The sequence below is a fragment of the Hevea brasiliensis genome, chromosome 16 (genome assembly GCF_030052815.1).
Source record: "Hevea brasiliensis isolate MT/VB/25A 57/8 chromosome 16, ASM3005281v1, whole genome shotgun sequence".
NCBI classification, from domain to species: Eukaryota; Viridiplantae; Streptophyta; class Magnoliopsida; order Malpighiales; family Euphorbiaceae; genus Hevea; species Hevea brasiliensis.
This window is the reverse complement of record NC_079508.1, coordinates 31,614,108-31,631,135: the sequence shown is the minus strand read 5'-3', so window position 1 is coordinate 31,631,135 and position 17,028 is coordinate 31,614,108. Positions and strand designations below refer to the sequence as shown.

Below are 17,028 nucleotides of genomic sequence, written 5' to 3'. Positions count from 1 at the left end.
AAGCCTTTGCTAATTTTGTACGGGTATTATTTTATACCCAATGTAATTTAGTTTGATGTAAATAAATATTGTTCATATGTATTAATGTAAAGTTTAGCAGTTATATTTAAAAATTGTAATAATATTATTTTTGAATTTTATATCTATAAATTAAACTTGTGAATGTAAATTAGCTTTATTGAATGCAATGTTGATGGAATTATTTTGAAATTGTTTGATCTGAAAATTTTGAGTTGAATTGAGATTATTTGGAGGTTGGGAGTTGTGGAAATATTTATTGAAAGTATTTTTACAAGCCTTTGAAGAACTGTTTTCTCCAAATATAGAAGGCATTGTGCCGAAATTTTTATAAAATTTGCGGAAAAATAAATATGGACAAAAATCTTAACTAGTTTTCAAACTTCAATTAAATATTTTTAATTTCTACCAAACGCTCACCACTTCCAAAAAGTAAGAAAATGGTTTTAAAATCCCTTGTAGGGTACTTAATGAGTTATCGGTAAGTGAAGTTCGGTAGTTCATTAGGTATTCTACAGGATCATGTTATGCCTTATAAAGGGGTAAGGTGTAACATGTTTTAGTGTAAAGGTCCCTTAGGCAAATCCCACATCGGCAAAGCACGGAGATGGTTTTGGGTTCAAAAAGTAATGATATATAAAATGAGGAAACTAATCACTAAAGGCACCTTTTGGTGGAATGGCCTGGAGAGTTGGAAGAACTCCAGGGTTAAGCGTGCTCGCTTGAGAGAAATCCTAGGATGGGTGACCTCCTGGGAAGTTCTCCATTCCACCTATGGGACAAAACCGTGAGGCTTATGGCCAAAGCGGATAATTCATCTAGTGGTTGGAGCCCGATCGTTACAATTGGTATCAGAGCCGCTCGCGTGTCCTCTTGGGCGATGGTGGGGCAAACCTCAGTGGGGACGCTGAGTCCCGAAAAGGGGGGAGAAAGGTCCCTTAGGCAAATCCCACATCGGCAAAGCACGGAGATGGTCTTGGGTTCAAAAAGTAATGATATATAAAATGAGGGAACTAATCACTAGAGGAGCCTTTTGGTGGAATGGCCTGGAGAGTTGGAAGAACTCCAGGGTTAAACGTGCTCGCTTGAGAGAAATACTAGGATGGGTGACCTCCTGAGAAGTTCTCCATTCCACCTATGGAATAAAACCGTGAGGCTTATGGCCAAAGCGAACAATTCCTCTAATGGTTGGGGCCCAATCTTTACATTCTCTCCACCATTTGACATGTCGGACGCCACCTTGGTAGGAAGATATTTTAAATTCGTTTTTTCTCCTTGCCTTATGATATCTTAGAGAGATAAGATAGGCTTCCTTGAACTAAGGATTAAAAGATAGGGTTTTGGCCCTATCCACAAAAAATAACCAATCATCAACCACCTTTCTTGCCATACGCCAATCAAGAAGCTTGGTAGGAGTTTGGACTTCTTTTTTCTATGCTTAGATAGGATTTAGATGTGATAAGATAAGATAAATATGGTTTCCTTAAATTAAGGCATAAAATTAGGAAAGGATAATTATCACACTTATCTACGTGTGAATGGATAAACGTCATTCAAAAACATATTTCAAATCTCTACATGCATTCATATACACACCATTAGGGTTTTATTGGGCCTATTGTGTTTTCTAAGGCTCACATGCCCATGCTAACATGGACACCCAAACTGTACCTCTTTTAGGCCTGGTCTTCCTTAATGCAGATAGGCTTAGTTTTCATAATAATTACATCCCATGCTATCGTATTCCATGCATATCGCCATGCAAACCATGCATAATTAATTACTTTTGAAGCATACATGCAAGTTGCCCCATGCATTCCCCTTATCGATCATATAATCTCAACTTTTGCTTCCATCTTACAAGTTTATGTTAAATATGTTCAAGCATGCCCTAAACTTGTATTTTCCATGTTTCAGGCCAATAACTTGTCTTTCACAATTCCCATGAAATTGCTTCAAAGTTCCAAAATTGGTGAAAATTTTTTACCTCTTATAGGCACCTCATGAAGCATTGATGCCTTTCTTGCTTGGTTTATAATTTAATCACTCACTCAATAATAATTAATTCATAATTCAAAAATATACGGTTAAGCCATGAGGAGGAGCTGTTTAATTCTCTTTAGTCTCTGTGTTATATATATATATATATATATATATATATATATATATATATATGGCGTCCATTAATTTCTCCATTTCTTTTTCTTGTTGTAACTAAACCATTGATGCCTTTATAATTCAATCCCTCATTAATACTAAATAATTATAGTTTAAAATTTTATAGTTACATCTCATAATAAATTTATTTTGTAGCTTATTTCTATTATTATTATTCTTTATTTTATTTTCTCAATCCAACCATATATTTAAGAGTAAGAAAACAAAATTAAATTAAATTACTTTAAAAAAATATAGTTGAATTAATAGAAATTATGAATTAAATTAAAACAATCAAATGACAGTTAATATTATTTATTTCTTTTAATTTAGAGTTGTTATTTTCTTGAAGCTCCACTAATTTCTCCATTTTTTTTTCTAACCGAATCATTAATGCCTTTCCTACTTGGTTTATGATTTAATCACTTAATTATTAATAACTAATCAAATCATAATTTAAAAATATACCGTTACATGTCATAATAAGTTTATTTTATAGTTTAATTTTATTATCATTAATCCTTATATTACTTTTCTCACTCAATTGATAACCATGTGTTTAAGAGTAAGCAAATAACAGAACTAAAATATTTTTTTTACAAATAGAAATTAATATTATAGTTAATTAATATAAAGTCAACATATATTCTCCACATAAAATCACCTAAATATACAATCTATAGTTTTTATATAGTCAATGCTATATTGCATTTTTCTAAAAAGTTGAGAAATACCTTTCAAGTCTTCACTATAATTGGGTTAGTAGTTTTTTCCCGTCATTTGCTTTTTTTGACTTTTTTTACATTGGATTATTTTATTGTTTTAGTTAAATAAATTTTTTTTTTTTGCAATCGAAGAATGTCAAATATAAATAAAAAATATAATTACATTGAAAATTTAACTATAAGCAAAAATGATTGACAAATGAAAGTTAGAGTATCAAAATTATATAATGATATCTTTTATAAACAATTGAAATTTTATGAGTATAGAGATAATTTTAGTCAACAAAGAAAAATATGATATGAAATGGAAGATATTTTTTAGAAGAACACTGAAGAAAGATTGGTTGAAGCCAATTTAAAATATAGAAGGAATGCAATACTTTTATCAACAAATCAAATATTAAAATAGCCCAAGTTTGTAATCTAGTAGATAATAGTTCAGTTCAGTTCAGCGCCACCCAGTTTATTTAAACAGTAAAATAAGTAAATTTTAAATTATTTTTTATGAAAAAAAAAATTTTAATATATTTTTAATAAAATAATTATAAAAACTACCATTAATTTTTGTTTAAAATGAATTTAATATAGTTTTTTAATTAATTAGGTAAATTAATTTAAAAAATTACTACTAGAATAGAAGAAAATTATTTAAATTAAATTAATTAAGAGAAAATTCTCAATAAAATTTAATTTAATAATAAGAATTTATCATTATTTAAAAGGACAAGAAATTACATTTCGCTAGTTATTAATATGGCTTAAACATCTTGAAGACTATCTTATGTAGCAATCTCAAAAATCCGATTAAATAATGAATAAAAATATGCTCAAAGAAATAACAAGGAATCAAAAAATTTTTAGCATAATTCATGTATCACAAACAGCATTAGCTATTAGGCTATTACTCCACCAGTCTACCTATTACCTTTACAAAACAAAGTATACCAAGACTTCATATACAGAAATCTGGAATCAAAACATTTGATAGGACCTCCCATTCCAAATTTTCAAGATTATAACAACTTCAGATTCGGATGTTCTTATCATCGTCTCCCACAGTGCCATTCATCTGGGAGTGATGCTAGGAATAACTCCACTAACAAGGTCGCTGCCAGAAACATCGGACGACACATAAGGATGCTTCACCATAGATGATGAAGATGGTGAACTAACTAACTTTTCAGGATCACTGGTCACTTTATCTGTTGTTTTCGTGTCAGACTCTGGCATCATCAGCCATATAGTTTCAAGTTCACGGACCACATCCGCCATTGAAGGTCTTGAATCTGTCTCATCCTCACAACACTTAATGGCTAAATTCAAGAACTTCTCCACACAGTCAGAAGGATAAGAACCCATACGTCCATCAATGGCCGAGAATATCATACCAGATTGGTATGAAACATTGACCTGATGAAGATAAAATCCAAAAATATATTTAAAAAAAAAAGATTATCAAAATTGTTTTCTATAGTGTACTTGTAGATCAATTGCCATATAATGATATTATCAACATATGTCAACAAACAATAGGTATTAATTCCTTTCATTCTTTATATACAACGTTATGCTTTACACTTCAAGCAAAACATGTAAGAAAATACTCATACAGGTCTGTGAGCACAATTTCCTACCCAAGTAACCAACCTTCGATTTGCGTAATCATTGCTTCAGCCGCTATTCTATATGAAGCAGCAATACTGATCAGAGTTCTTGATTTGGCACCTCAATTACCCAGAAGAGACCCAAATCATCAAAGGTTAGTTATAAATTTATCCAATTATCCAAACTGAATTTTGGGATATTTACATGGCAACTGACTTGAACAAAATATTGTTTTCTTATATTGTGGGGCCCACATAATTGTAATTATTTTTTAAAAAAAAATATATGAGCCCATACATGTGGGTCTCACTCACAACTGAAAAAAAAAAAAAATTGCCCTATAGTTGGCCGCCATGTAAGCATCTAAAACTTCAATTTTAACCATTGAACAAATTTACAACTAACATTTGAAATTAGACAAAATTGCTAGAATTAAAAGGTTTGTGAATGATTACAAAAAGTCAAAAACTCAAAAGTTTGACTTTTTTTACCATTAAACCTTACATAGGGCTTGTATGGTGTAAAATAACCCATTACCTGAAACCAAATAATATGTAAATAATGTTTTTGTATGCCTCAAAAATTAAATCTTACATGGTTCTTTTAGCAATAAAATTGTACTTTCTAAAAGAATAGAAGAATCATCAATGCAACACTAACCGAATAAAATTGTTATTACGCTACTTGGCAATTGCAAAAGTATGGTTTTGATGGCGTGAACGAAGATTGATATTTTTTTTGCAAATTTTTCTAAAATAGAATTTTATTAATCCTTGGTTGAACCAAATCAAGTAGGGGTGGAACTGGATGATTTGCATAACTCTTCCTCTATCGATACTGAGTCTCATCCTTCCATCCGACCGTGCATTCTTTATTAATTTGTTTTATTTTATATACAACCTTATTCTGGTTCTTAAGTGGTAATTAATGTTTTTTGGTCTTTACCCCTAAAAGTTGAATTGAAAAGTTTATGAGGAAGTTTATTCTAATAAGAATCTACACAAGCATTGAAAGTAATATTCTTCTCTCTGATGCTATATTGCAACTATACTTCTACGACCCAAAGAACAAGCCTTTTACAAATAAGCCAATTCATTAGGAATTTCGCAGATCTAATCTTTTTCCTATTCAAATATCAGACCTCTGTTTCTATGTTTTTCACATCAAGAATTCTTTGAAAATGAAGAGATGTCATATAGATCTATTTTACTTTCCCTTCATGCAAAATTATGCACCCATTCCACTATTGCGAAGGTGGTGAAACAGAGAAACTCAATTTGAATTGACTTGTCAATTGTCTAAAAATGTTTGGTAAAATTTCAGTTTGAGAATTATGATAACTAAATTATTCAGATATTTTATGTTCAACTATTATCGGTTTTCTTAAAAAGAAAAGTTACTATCCAATTCAACCTAAGTTACACTTATTTTTCTAAAATTGTTATTACGCTACTTGGCAATTGCAAAAGTATGGTTTTGATGGCGTGAACGAAGATTGATATTTTTTTTGCAAATTTTTCTAAAATAGAATTTTATTAATCCTTGGTTGAACCCAAATCAAGTAGGGGTGGAACTGGATGATTTGCATAACTCTTCCTCTATCGATACTGAGTCTCATCCTTCCATCCGACCGTGCATTCTTTATTAATTTGTTTTATTTTATATACAACCTTATTCTGGTTCTTAAGTGGTAATTAATGTTTTTTGGTCTTTACCCCTAAAAGTTGAATTGAAAAGTTTACGAGGAAGTTTATTCTAATAAGAATCTACACAAGCATTGAAAGTAATATTCTTCTCTCTGATGCTATATTGCAAATATACTTCTACTACCCAAAGAACAAGCCTTTTACAAATAAGCCAATTCATTAGGAATTTCGCAGATCTAATCTTTTTCCTATTCAAATATCAGACCTTTGTTTCTATGTTTTTCACATCAAGAATTCTTTGAAAACGAAGAGATGTCATATAGATCTATTTTACTTTCCCTTCATGCAAAATTATGCACCCATTCCACTATTGCGAAGGTGGTGAAACAGAGAAACTCAATTTGAATTGACTTGTCAATTGTCTAAAAATGTTTGGTAAAATTTCAGTTTGAGAATTATGATAACTAAATTATTCAGATATTTTATGTTCAACTATTATCGGTTTTCTTAAAAAGAAAAGTTACTATCCAATTCAACCTAAGTTACACTTATTTTTCTACTCCTCTCAGCACGTATACATGATAACCAAACCTTTATGCTTACTTGTTCCAGCATTAAGCAAAATGTGGAGGAGGTACTACATCGACAAGAAAATGCTACTAATGATTGAATTGCATGTGTTGTTGCCTCACTAGTCTTTCAAATGAGAAGAGTATGTAACTGTGAGTATAATATCCCAGTTCTCTAGAACAATGTTTATTAAATGCAAGATACAATTCAACTAAAAGAGGTGGCAGCCATTACCTCTCGAACAATGTTTTTCCCATGTGAGATCGGTTGCATCCCCGTCAAGAGCTCCAGAAATACAACACCAAGGCTATAAACATCACTCTTATCGGTCAATTTATGTGTTAGAAAATACTCTGGATCAAGGTAACCCTGCAAAGTCAAAATAATGTTTGAGACATCAGGATATCCCTACTTACAACAGATCAAAAAGCTTTAGTATATTTATCAGTTGACATACTCTTCTTAAACTTGGTTATTCTTTTCAAAATCAATTAATAAGTGGTGATTAAAAACCATGATTCAGAACGTCCCGACCTACAAATATACAACAAATTTAAATAGTTTTCTCCTTAATGGATTTTGGAGTATGACTTAATGAGTCAATTTGCTAAAACACAATGTTTGTCATCACATTGAACAAATAAGATTCAAATGTTTTTTGTTTTATCCATTTGCAGGTTAATGAACTGTGATGCAATTCATTACTTGTATCCAAAATGTCGAGATGCGGATATGCTACAAACTGAGTGCTAATGATAAAACAAAAGGAACAAAGAAGGCCAAGATCAACTCCCTGAAGAAGGGAAACTTGGAATTTAGTAGTCTTTCTAGAGAATATAGATATAGTAAACTTACTGGAGTACCCTTCACTACTGTGGACACATGAGCTGGCACAGCCCCTTCAATATCTGGTACTGGGGCAAGTCTTGAAAGTCCAAAATCAGCAACCTTTGCATTATAATTAGAGTCGAGTAATATGTTGCTTGCCTTTATATCTCGGTGGAAAATTGGAGGATCAGCATCCTTATGTAGGTAGAGGATGCCTTTTGCTGAACCCAAGGCAATTCTCACTCTCAATGCAAAACTCAAGGGTTCTTTAGACTTGGCTGTGATACCACCCACATATAAGATTAATCAGCTATTGGACTCATCAAATATAGTAATTTATAATTAAATTGAAGATTTTATATATAAGGAAAGAAGATATGCACTTTAGCTGTTTCTTGGTTACAGTTGGAGATGAATGACAAATAATAATAATAATAATAATAATAATAATAATAATAATAATAATAATAATAATAATAACAAAAGGAATTAAAAATGAAGCCCAAAGGAGAAAATGAGATGTACCAGAAAGATGGTCTCTAAGGGTGCCATTTGACATAAACTCATAAACCAACATCTGCAGGCATAATGGAATACATATTAAGCTTTTCCCAAATGATAAATTTTAACATCACTAGAGAAATAAGAAAAATAAAAGAATTATATTTGGCATAGAATGACAAATTTTTTCCTCATTGACAGAATCACTTATAAAGGGGGAAAAAAAACTTTCTGTACCTCCTAAATGCCATTTCTAGATTCAAATTGTTTCTTTATTTTGCCAGAAATTATTTAGCAATCAGAATAACAAAACATAAGCCTTTTACATATCTCAAAGTTGGCACTACTGCCTAAGAGTTGTGGCCTAACTGTTAAGGCTTCAATCACACATGAGGTGAGGGCTCATAGGTTTTGACTTTTGAGGCTTGCAGCAATGCGGGAGGCAACAAAGACTTGTGCCTACAGCTTACCCTATGCCCATGATTACTCTAGTAGGGGTTTTTATTTGGGTAAAAAAAAAAGAACCTGAACTTTCCCCACATAGTCTCCTATAATCCACCAATTTAATAGAACTGACTTCCTAAAAGGATGAGAAAGACAGGCAGGATTTGATTAATTTAATTGACAATGTGAAGACTATGAAGGTGAACTTAAAAAATTGTGAAGTATATATGAGGGTACCTGTTCACCTTCTTCATCACAGTATCCAACCAAAGAAACAAGATTCCTATGATGTAGCCTTGACAACAATTCTATTTCTGTTAAGAACTCCTTCTCACCCTGTAAAGAATGCTCCTGAGCACGTTTGATCGCCACAACTGTGCCATCAGCAAGAATGCCTCTATAAACTTTTCCATATCCTCCTTGACCAACTTGAGTGGAGCTACTAAAATTATTTGTAGCCAAGGCCATTTCAGCATAAGTAAAATCCTTCACTCCATCAATTTTTAGAGAGGCTTTAGATGCTAGCACAAACAGAGGCAAATGTTAGACATGGAACTGTTTAGACCAAAAGATTTTAATTTCCAAACACTTGAACAGCATTACCCATCAATCTCAGAAAATTTCATAATCAAATTTTATCTTTTGTTATACAAGCATAAACGATACAGAAATGGCATGAGAATATGCATTGTTGACCCAAAACATTAAAAGGAATCATGGGAAAACATAATATATGTGCATTTGCAATCTAGCCATGGGAAACACTCACCATGACGTCTTTTTGAAATTGCACGATAGTCTCTCATATGCGTTCTCACGATTAGAAGTGAAATAATTGCAGATAATGTAACTGCACCAGCAATGGCACCCAATACTATGCCAGCCAAGGCACCCTTGCTTATACCAGATGATGATGGTGAGGCAACAATCACTGTGACATCATGAGAACCATCAGCATAATAACATCAAAGTTATGCAACAATTTTATCGCATACTTGTGTTGAAGAAAGTATACCAGACTCATAACTTACAACTCATAACTTACAACTTTATTCCTCAGCACATCAAAACTCAAATTAAACTAAGCTTTATAATCATTCAGTTTCATTATAGGTTATAATCCCTAGCCTACTGGCTAGAAGACAAAAATATTACACTGCTATAGCACAGGCATGACATGCATAGACAAGATGAATTGCAAATGACACCACCTAGAGATGTTTTACCCTTGGTTCAATATATTGCACACAAGTGAATAACACAGACATTGATAATTATAGGCAAGCTTCAAATATGCAACAAAATAACAAAGCATTATCACAAAATTATATGTTTAGAGAACTCTTTCTAAGATTATTCATCAAGCATGCAAAACTTTCTGGCATTTGCAAATGCAAATTAGAAGACATTTTTTTTGGTAAGAAATAAGTGCATACAACTTACCTGTTAAATAAAATTGTTATTAGCTACAAATGTAAGCAAAAGAATCAGGTCAAATTTCAGCTTATTGCCAATAGATGAAGTACTGGTAGGACTTCACAATTCTTGAGCACACGAAAAATGTTTATAGCCATCCTAAGTTTACCATCTAATCACTGGAGAAGTACAGGAAAACATGAACCCAAAATTCAAATTCTTTCACATTTTTTACCAGATGAAAATATATGTAGGGCAACTAAAATAGGCATATTTTTGTTTTGAGACAAACCATTCTTATAAGGGTCCAACAGAGTGAAGTAGATAAGTTCGTAAGGTCCAAATATTTCGCTATCAGGAATTGTCCATCCGGTGAACTTGCTCATGATACGGAGAACCTCACTTGTATTAAAGAGATAAGAACTTTTGTTGCTAGCATCATAGACAGGAAATAGCTGCAAGTCCATTTTCAATCTAGGTCCTACTTCCCATTGGATGTTCTCAAGGTATAACTGATAAAGTTCCAAGTTGAGACCAGAGGTCAAATACTCTTCAAACATATATTTGTACTCTGGAAAACTGTAGAATCCAGGACTTTTCAATCGATATCCAACGAGCAGAGGGGCAGCACAAAAACAACGTACAGGAGATGTTTGGGAATAATAGTAAGGACATGCTTGAGGGGGACAGCTATTGGTAGTGTTTGTCAAACCCTGCTCGTCTACATCTTTGTTTTGATATCCACAAAATTGGACCAGGTTGGAATTTGAGCATAAAGGGTTGCCTCGCAGCCTGAAAATTATTCAGAACTATTAGGGCATGTAAAGGCAAACACATACATCATGAACATCGAGACATAAAATGTTATGAAAGTATGAAGCAAACCAGAGTGAAACATTCTGAGGGAGACTAATAGTGCCATCACCAGAAATGTTTGTGAGTCTATTGTTCTCAAAATCCCTGAAACATCAAAGAGTGGAAAAACCATTCATTAGAAAAAGGGCTGTGAGATACTACAAAATTATAGCCCACCGAGAGATAAAACGTTTGTTCTTAACAGTTATGTTGAAAGCCACTAATGAGATAAACTCTTTGTTTTAGATACTGATGATAGATGCTCAAGAGAGCTAATAAATTGGAATTTGTGTTTGCATTTACACTTTGACCACAGTTTTACCAAGAAAAACAATGACATTTTCATTTCAGATCTTACAAGATAAGTTCTTCAGATGCATTCAGAGTCCGACTTTGCCAAAGGGTAGATGGAATGGAGCCGTTCAATGAATTGTTTGCAATTGACCTGTCATGGAAAATGGTTAAGCCATTTATTTTACTACAGAAAACAGAGTTCAATTTTTTCCATGTGTATTATCTAATTTATTAGCATAAAAAAACTGGCAGCTTTAATAGAGACATAAATCAAGACAGAATTTGGCTCAACAAAACGTAACCTATTGTAACAATTAAGAAATGAGAAAGTTAAGAAAATGCTCACAATCTTTGAAGAAGAGGCAGGCCCGAAAAGCTGGCAGGAATACTCCCGGTAAGATTATTGTTAGATAAATCACTGCAAATATTGGTTAGCTAGTGAAAATCACTTTTGAAGAAAAATCAATAGTAGCATAACCTTCAAGTTTTCAAATACTAAAGACACTTGGAGATTATTTTAAGTAAATACCCATACATTTTATTCAGGCTAATGATGCAAAATGCAAATGCTGCAAGATATTGAAATCTTACATGGTTGTAATATTCTCAGAAAGCCTTTCAGCAGGTATGGATCCGTTTAGCTGGTTTGAACTGAGGTCTCTGAAAATTACATCAAAATTTGTAAGTGAAAAGAAGAACCAGCACAGATCTTAAAATAGGAATAAATAAAAGTTTATTCAGTCTAATGCATTTCAAATTCCATTTGGAAAGCCACAACTTGCAATTAATGGTTCAGAAAGGAAAACTCGATATATAAACTTACAGATATCCAAGGTTTGGTATCCGGCTCAGGTCAGGGATTGAACCTTGCAAATTACAGTTTCTCAGACTCCTGATAAGGCCAAAGAAAACACAGAAAATGTAAATTAAATAATTAAATGCAGAAATATTGTAACCAACATGCTTCGACTATAATTTGGAAGCTCATCAAGCTTCTAACTTGTGACAGCCAGTTGACATGATATATCCCCATTTCAACTACAATACATAATTTATCTTCATTTCAGCCATGGATGTTGCTACCTTAATGTTCATAAACGTGCAAATGAGATAAGCCAAGCTGAGTATGATAGTCTTCAATCTTGGTTCATCCTATTTTAAGTTAACTCAAGCTCAAACTGAGTTCAAATTGAGTTCAAATTTCACTATTCAATCTTGGTTTGAATAGAAGATACGGAGCTTAGTGCTACAATCAAGGCTTAAGCAAGAAACATTTTTTTACCATTTCCAAATAATCTATTTACAACTTTCACCATTAAAGTAATAAAAAAAGGGAAATTTTCAAAAAAGCATCCTGCGATTTCACGCCTTATGACTTAAGTGACAAAAGTTTGCTTTTCACCAAATAGGTGCCCTATGGTTTTTCATCTTTACTTTATCTCTTACTCCATATAATGCTGTTAATCATCCGTAATTAAATTAAGTGGAAGCCACATCAGCAAGACATTAACGAAAGGAGGTATAGAGTAAGAGCACGTAACCACATGGTACATATTTGGTAAAAAAAAAAAAAAGCTTTTGTCCTTTAGTGGTAAAGCGCAAAAACACAAAGTACTTTTTTGAACTTACCCCTAAAAAAAAAAGATTAAACTCCAACAAACCCTAATGCAATTGACTCATCCACAGGAGCCAGATGGCCTCAAATTTTCAAATGAAAGAACAGCCTGAGGCCTCTTTGTAAGGAGGAGGTGACGCCCTCCCTATATTACTTGGGGTACCTATATTCCAACGCCAATAACTTCTAGCTTAATTATTTATTTTATTCATATGACTACCACTACAAATATCCCAAAACATACTATAGCTTTAAACTAATTTTCCACTAAAAGATGAAATTCTTGCAGCTTAAAATTGGTTACCTAGCAACTTATATCAAGCTTCAAACTAGTCATATAACAAATACAAAAAACCCTATTCGTGAACATAATTGGGCTTCACCATATACATGTTCATTTGTTTATTAGCGAAACCTAAATATTTATGCTCATAAGTCCATTTCTTCGAACTTTATAGATAAAAAAGGAGCTACTAACAATCTTGACCATGAGTTATTCACTCAGTGAGATGCATGTTCATTTAGACCCCTATGGCTGTGTGCTAAAATTTTAATTAAGAGGAATAAGTATTAAGAAATGGGTTGCCTTGAACTGAACAATGGATCATCAAGCGAAGAGGCTTTGATGCCACATTGATGAACCTCTCAATCTAAAGGCTCCAACTTATAGGTGACGGCTCAATAATACAGCCTATGGTAGAAATATACAATTAATTCAAAAGCCTAAGCTTGTTACTTGAACCAGCCCAAGCATTATGTTAAGAGGTCTTATCTTGTCTGTTCATCAATGTGAGATTTAACTCTTTAACAATGGTCCACAGACCTAAAGACTTAATCCCATCCATAATTTATATATAAATGCCGGCAAACTGCTATGTGGCCTCCTAAAAGTACTTAAAAATGTCAGCTTGCATTTTGCACTTACAATTTCAACAGTTTAGTCATGTCACCATAAGAATCCGGAATTGTTGCTCCATCAAAGTTGTTGTTATCAAGTTGACTGAAAAAGACGAAAAAGAAATCAAGGCAACATAAAATAGTTAGAACAGAATCTACAAAGATAAGGTCTATTATAGGGGAGCTGACATAAGGAAAGATGAAATCCTGCTTCATCTCTAGGGAAGTAGAGAAACCATACAGTATAAGTAATTTTGGCAATTCAGAGAGCTGTGGTGGAAGATATCCAGATAAGTTGTTGCTGTCCAGAAGGCTGAAAACGCATTAACAACAAATGAGCATAGTAAGCGATCAGAACAAGAAGGGGCATAATTAAACTGAACTGAAGACGTTCACGGACCCTGCTATAGCTGCAAATAAATGACACACTTCTCATACAAGTCTAGCCAATTTCCAACTTACAAGTGAACAAGATTTGGTAATCTGGATAGTTCCGGTGGGATTTGCCCGCTAATTGAATTGTTGTTCATGTGACTGCCCAAAAGGAAAAGAAAATATAAATATAAAGTGAAAATTATGTAAAAAGAATCAATATGTCCCTGCACTGGTTTTTAGGCTAAATAGCATCAGAGAAACTCTTACAAGTGCTGTGTATTGTTCAAGTTTGCAAATGAAACTGGGATTGATCCCGATATATGGTTCTGATCAATCTGTATTCTGTTCAAGTTTGGAAGATTGCCAAGCTCTTCAGGCAAGGGACCTGTTAATTGGTTTCCATTCAGAAGCCTGAAAGCATAAGTATCATAGAATAAGAACTCAAGATATATGTGTAGCGCATAGTAATGCAGCAACAAAATAACTATATTCAGATTTGTGCCTTCGTCAATATTAAGTGAATGATATTATAAAAAGAAAACTGCAAAATTTAAGATCACAAAACTTTTCAATGTCTAAGTTGATAAGCATATTTGCACTATCTGCTCAATAAGAAAAGTGGTAGTTTAACTTACAAGAGTACCAAAGATTTTATGTTTCCTATCTCCTTTGGTATACTCCCACTTATGTTGTTCCACATAAAATCCCTTCAACAAGATCAAAAGAGAATGGTTATCATCAGGAAGGAGAAAAAAACAGTGATATAAATATCCATTCCGATAGAGAAATTTTAAGGGTACAGAAAGTAATCTGTGCCTTACAATATTTCCATATAAGATAAGAGACCAAGTGACGGTGATAAAGTTCCAGACAGATTCATATTAAGTAGTTGCCTGCAAAGAAAATAAATGTAAAGAACATTTCGTTACAATTTTCTCATTTAAAAAAAAGGCCCTGAAGATACCTACATTCAGTTTGTAGACAAGTTTCCTTGAAACTATGTCTAATTATCAGAGTTTGTGAGTTGTGACAAGAATACAGCTGCTAGATACTGCTTGTCGAAAGTAGCAGTAAACTTTGAAAGCAACAATAAATCAATCATAATAATTGTACCAAAGAAAAAAAAGAAGTCATTATAGATTCTCAAATTCATTAAAATTTGATGATCTACTTTTAAAAATTGGTCAATATTCAGCACATAGCTTCTACACTGTAAGGATGATTATGTTGAGTATTAAATAAACTGAAAAAAATTGAGAAAGTTTGTTCTTTGCAACAAACTAAAATAGAATTGTTTGTAACCAAAAGAAAAAAGCAACCTAACATGCTCTTGAAAGGAAAAGGTACAAAATCATACAGTTCTCTAACATGCAGATAGCCATCATCCTTTGTTTCATTGAAGCACAAAACTCCAGTCCAATTTGATGTGCATGGGTCTCCACGATTCCAATTGCTCAAATTTTTGCTGATATCAATCAAACTGCTCTTGATATCCCGCAATGCACTCACTGCAAATTTAAGCATATATCATACTAATTATTTCGTTTGCTTGACCAACTAAATATTATTGAAGAAATAATAAGATCGTCCTCCTTTCTTTTCACATTTCTTTTATCAGAAGTTAACATTAAACCAAAAGTTAGCTTGTTTCCAAGATCATCCAATACATGAATATGATCAATAGTCCTACTCTTCCATAAAAATAACTCTTGGAACTGACAGAATTTACTCCTTTATCACATGAAATCATTTAATTCACACATATATAATTATTTTTTAAATTACCATAACATTAATGAAATTGATTTTAATTTCTGATTAAGAACTTTATGTACAAGCACTTTTACATCACCACATATCAATTCAATGCATTTCTAAGACTATAATTGCAGGATAAAACTTGTCAATGATTAGTTTAGAAAAGTTCTTTCTTTAAACTAAAAGAAAGGGAAATGAAAGATAAGAGCAACAGTTCAAGCAAAATCACCTTCTGAAGAATGAGTAATGCCATCTTGTGCTTCAATGAGGAGAGGAGACCAACACAGCCACACAAGCAAAAAAGCTCCAAAAGTGAAAGTTCTTAATATAGGCATCCCAAGAATGGAAAACCCACCAGAACTATGAAACATCTCCTGCTACCAAAAACTAAAAACCCTTAAAAATTATCCAAATATTCCTCCTAGTAACAAGAAACAAACGACAGACATTCAATAATTAAAATTTAAACAAAGAGCTCATATATACCAACTAAAAGAGCAAGCAAAACCCTCCAACCATTAGCAAACAAAATAATCAAGAAATGGGTAGACAGAAAAACACACCAATGGTATTGGTAGAAGACTTGAAGATAAACTGAGGAAGAAAAACTAGAAATTAGGAGCTTTGTTTTTGGTATTATTCTGACCAGGTCACCATTACGAATGCAGCAGAGATTTTTGATCTTGATGATGATATAGATGATGAAGCTGATAGCCATCTTTTTCACTCACTCCCACTATGCAATATTATTTGTTGAATATAATAAAAGGATTTATAAAAAAAATAAAATAAAAAAGAGAGAGAGAGAGAGAGAGAGAGAGAGAGAGAGAAAGAGAGGAAGTTGGCGGTTGTGATCCCTCAATGCCTGTAAGAAAACAATGTTTTGCTACGTGGATTTTGACTTTTGTTGGTTTGGAGGCTGATGGGGTTTTAATTCTTGAATGGTTTTCTTTTGTTTCAAGAACAAACCCTTTAACTGGCGATTGCTGATAGATTTCTTGCGACATGACCAACCCAACCACCACCCAATCAAAACGGAAAACTCCCTCGATGGTCCCAGTCCAACTACTTCTTCTCTTTTTTTTTTCTCATTTTATTATCATAAATTTGGTTTTTTTCCCAATGACCATATATATATATATATTTTCAAAAAAAAAAAGTAAGCTACAACTGTGTACAGATTTGGTTGTCTTAATTTTTTAATATATTTTAATTAATTATATATTCAATAATTTTTTATTTTATTTATAAAATAAAAATAATGATTTAACATGAAGTAATTAAAAAATATTCCTAAAAATTAAGAGCTTGAATTATATTTATT

The 17,028-nt window shown here is 32.6% G+C and overlaps 1 protein-coding gene across 7 annotated transcripts; it reads right to left on the bottom strand.

Moving 5' to 3' along the window:
* Positions 1–3,736: 3,736 nt before the first annotated feature.
* LOC110663252 (probable LRR receptor-like serine/threonine-protein kinase At1g06840) lies at positions 3,737–16,642 on the bottom strand. 7 transcript variants are annotated; one of them, XM_058137616.1, is made up of 21 exons: positions 16,268–16,642; positions 15,934–16,081; positions 15,304–15,454; positions 14,768–14,839; positions 14,582–14,653; positions 14,214–14,357; positions 14,034–14,105; positions 13,813–13,884; positions 13,600–13,674; positions 11,883–11,951; positions 11,651–11,719; positions 11,406–11,477; positions 11,124–11,210; positions 10,796–10,870; positions 10,203–10,702; positions 9,264–9,425; positions 8,732–9,015; positions 8,075–8,126; positions 7,577–7,827; positions 6,956–7,090; positions 3,737–4,310 (listed from the first exon to the last, which is right to left on the bottom strand). In XM_058137616.1, exons 2-21 carry the CDS (start codon positions 16,073–16,075, stop codon positions 3,966–3,968), a joined length of 2,901 nt encoding a protein of 966 aa, XP_057993599.1. In that variant the 5' UTR covers positions 16,076–16,081; positions 16,268–16,642; the 3' UTR covers positions 3,737–3,965. The 7 variants fall into 7 exon arrangements, with proteins under 7 accessions (XP_057993599.1, XP_021678206.2, XP_057993605.1 ...); XM_021822514.2 differs by having other exon boundaries at positions 15,934–16,078; XM_058137622.1 differs by having other exon boundaries at positions 15,934–16,078; positions 16,351–16,422.
* Between the last annotated feature and the right edge of the window lie 386 nt (positions 16,643–17,028).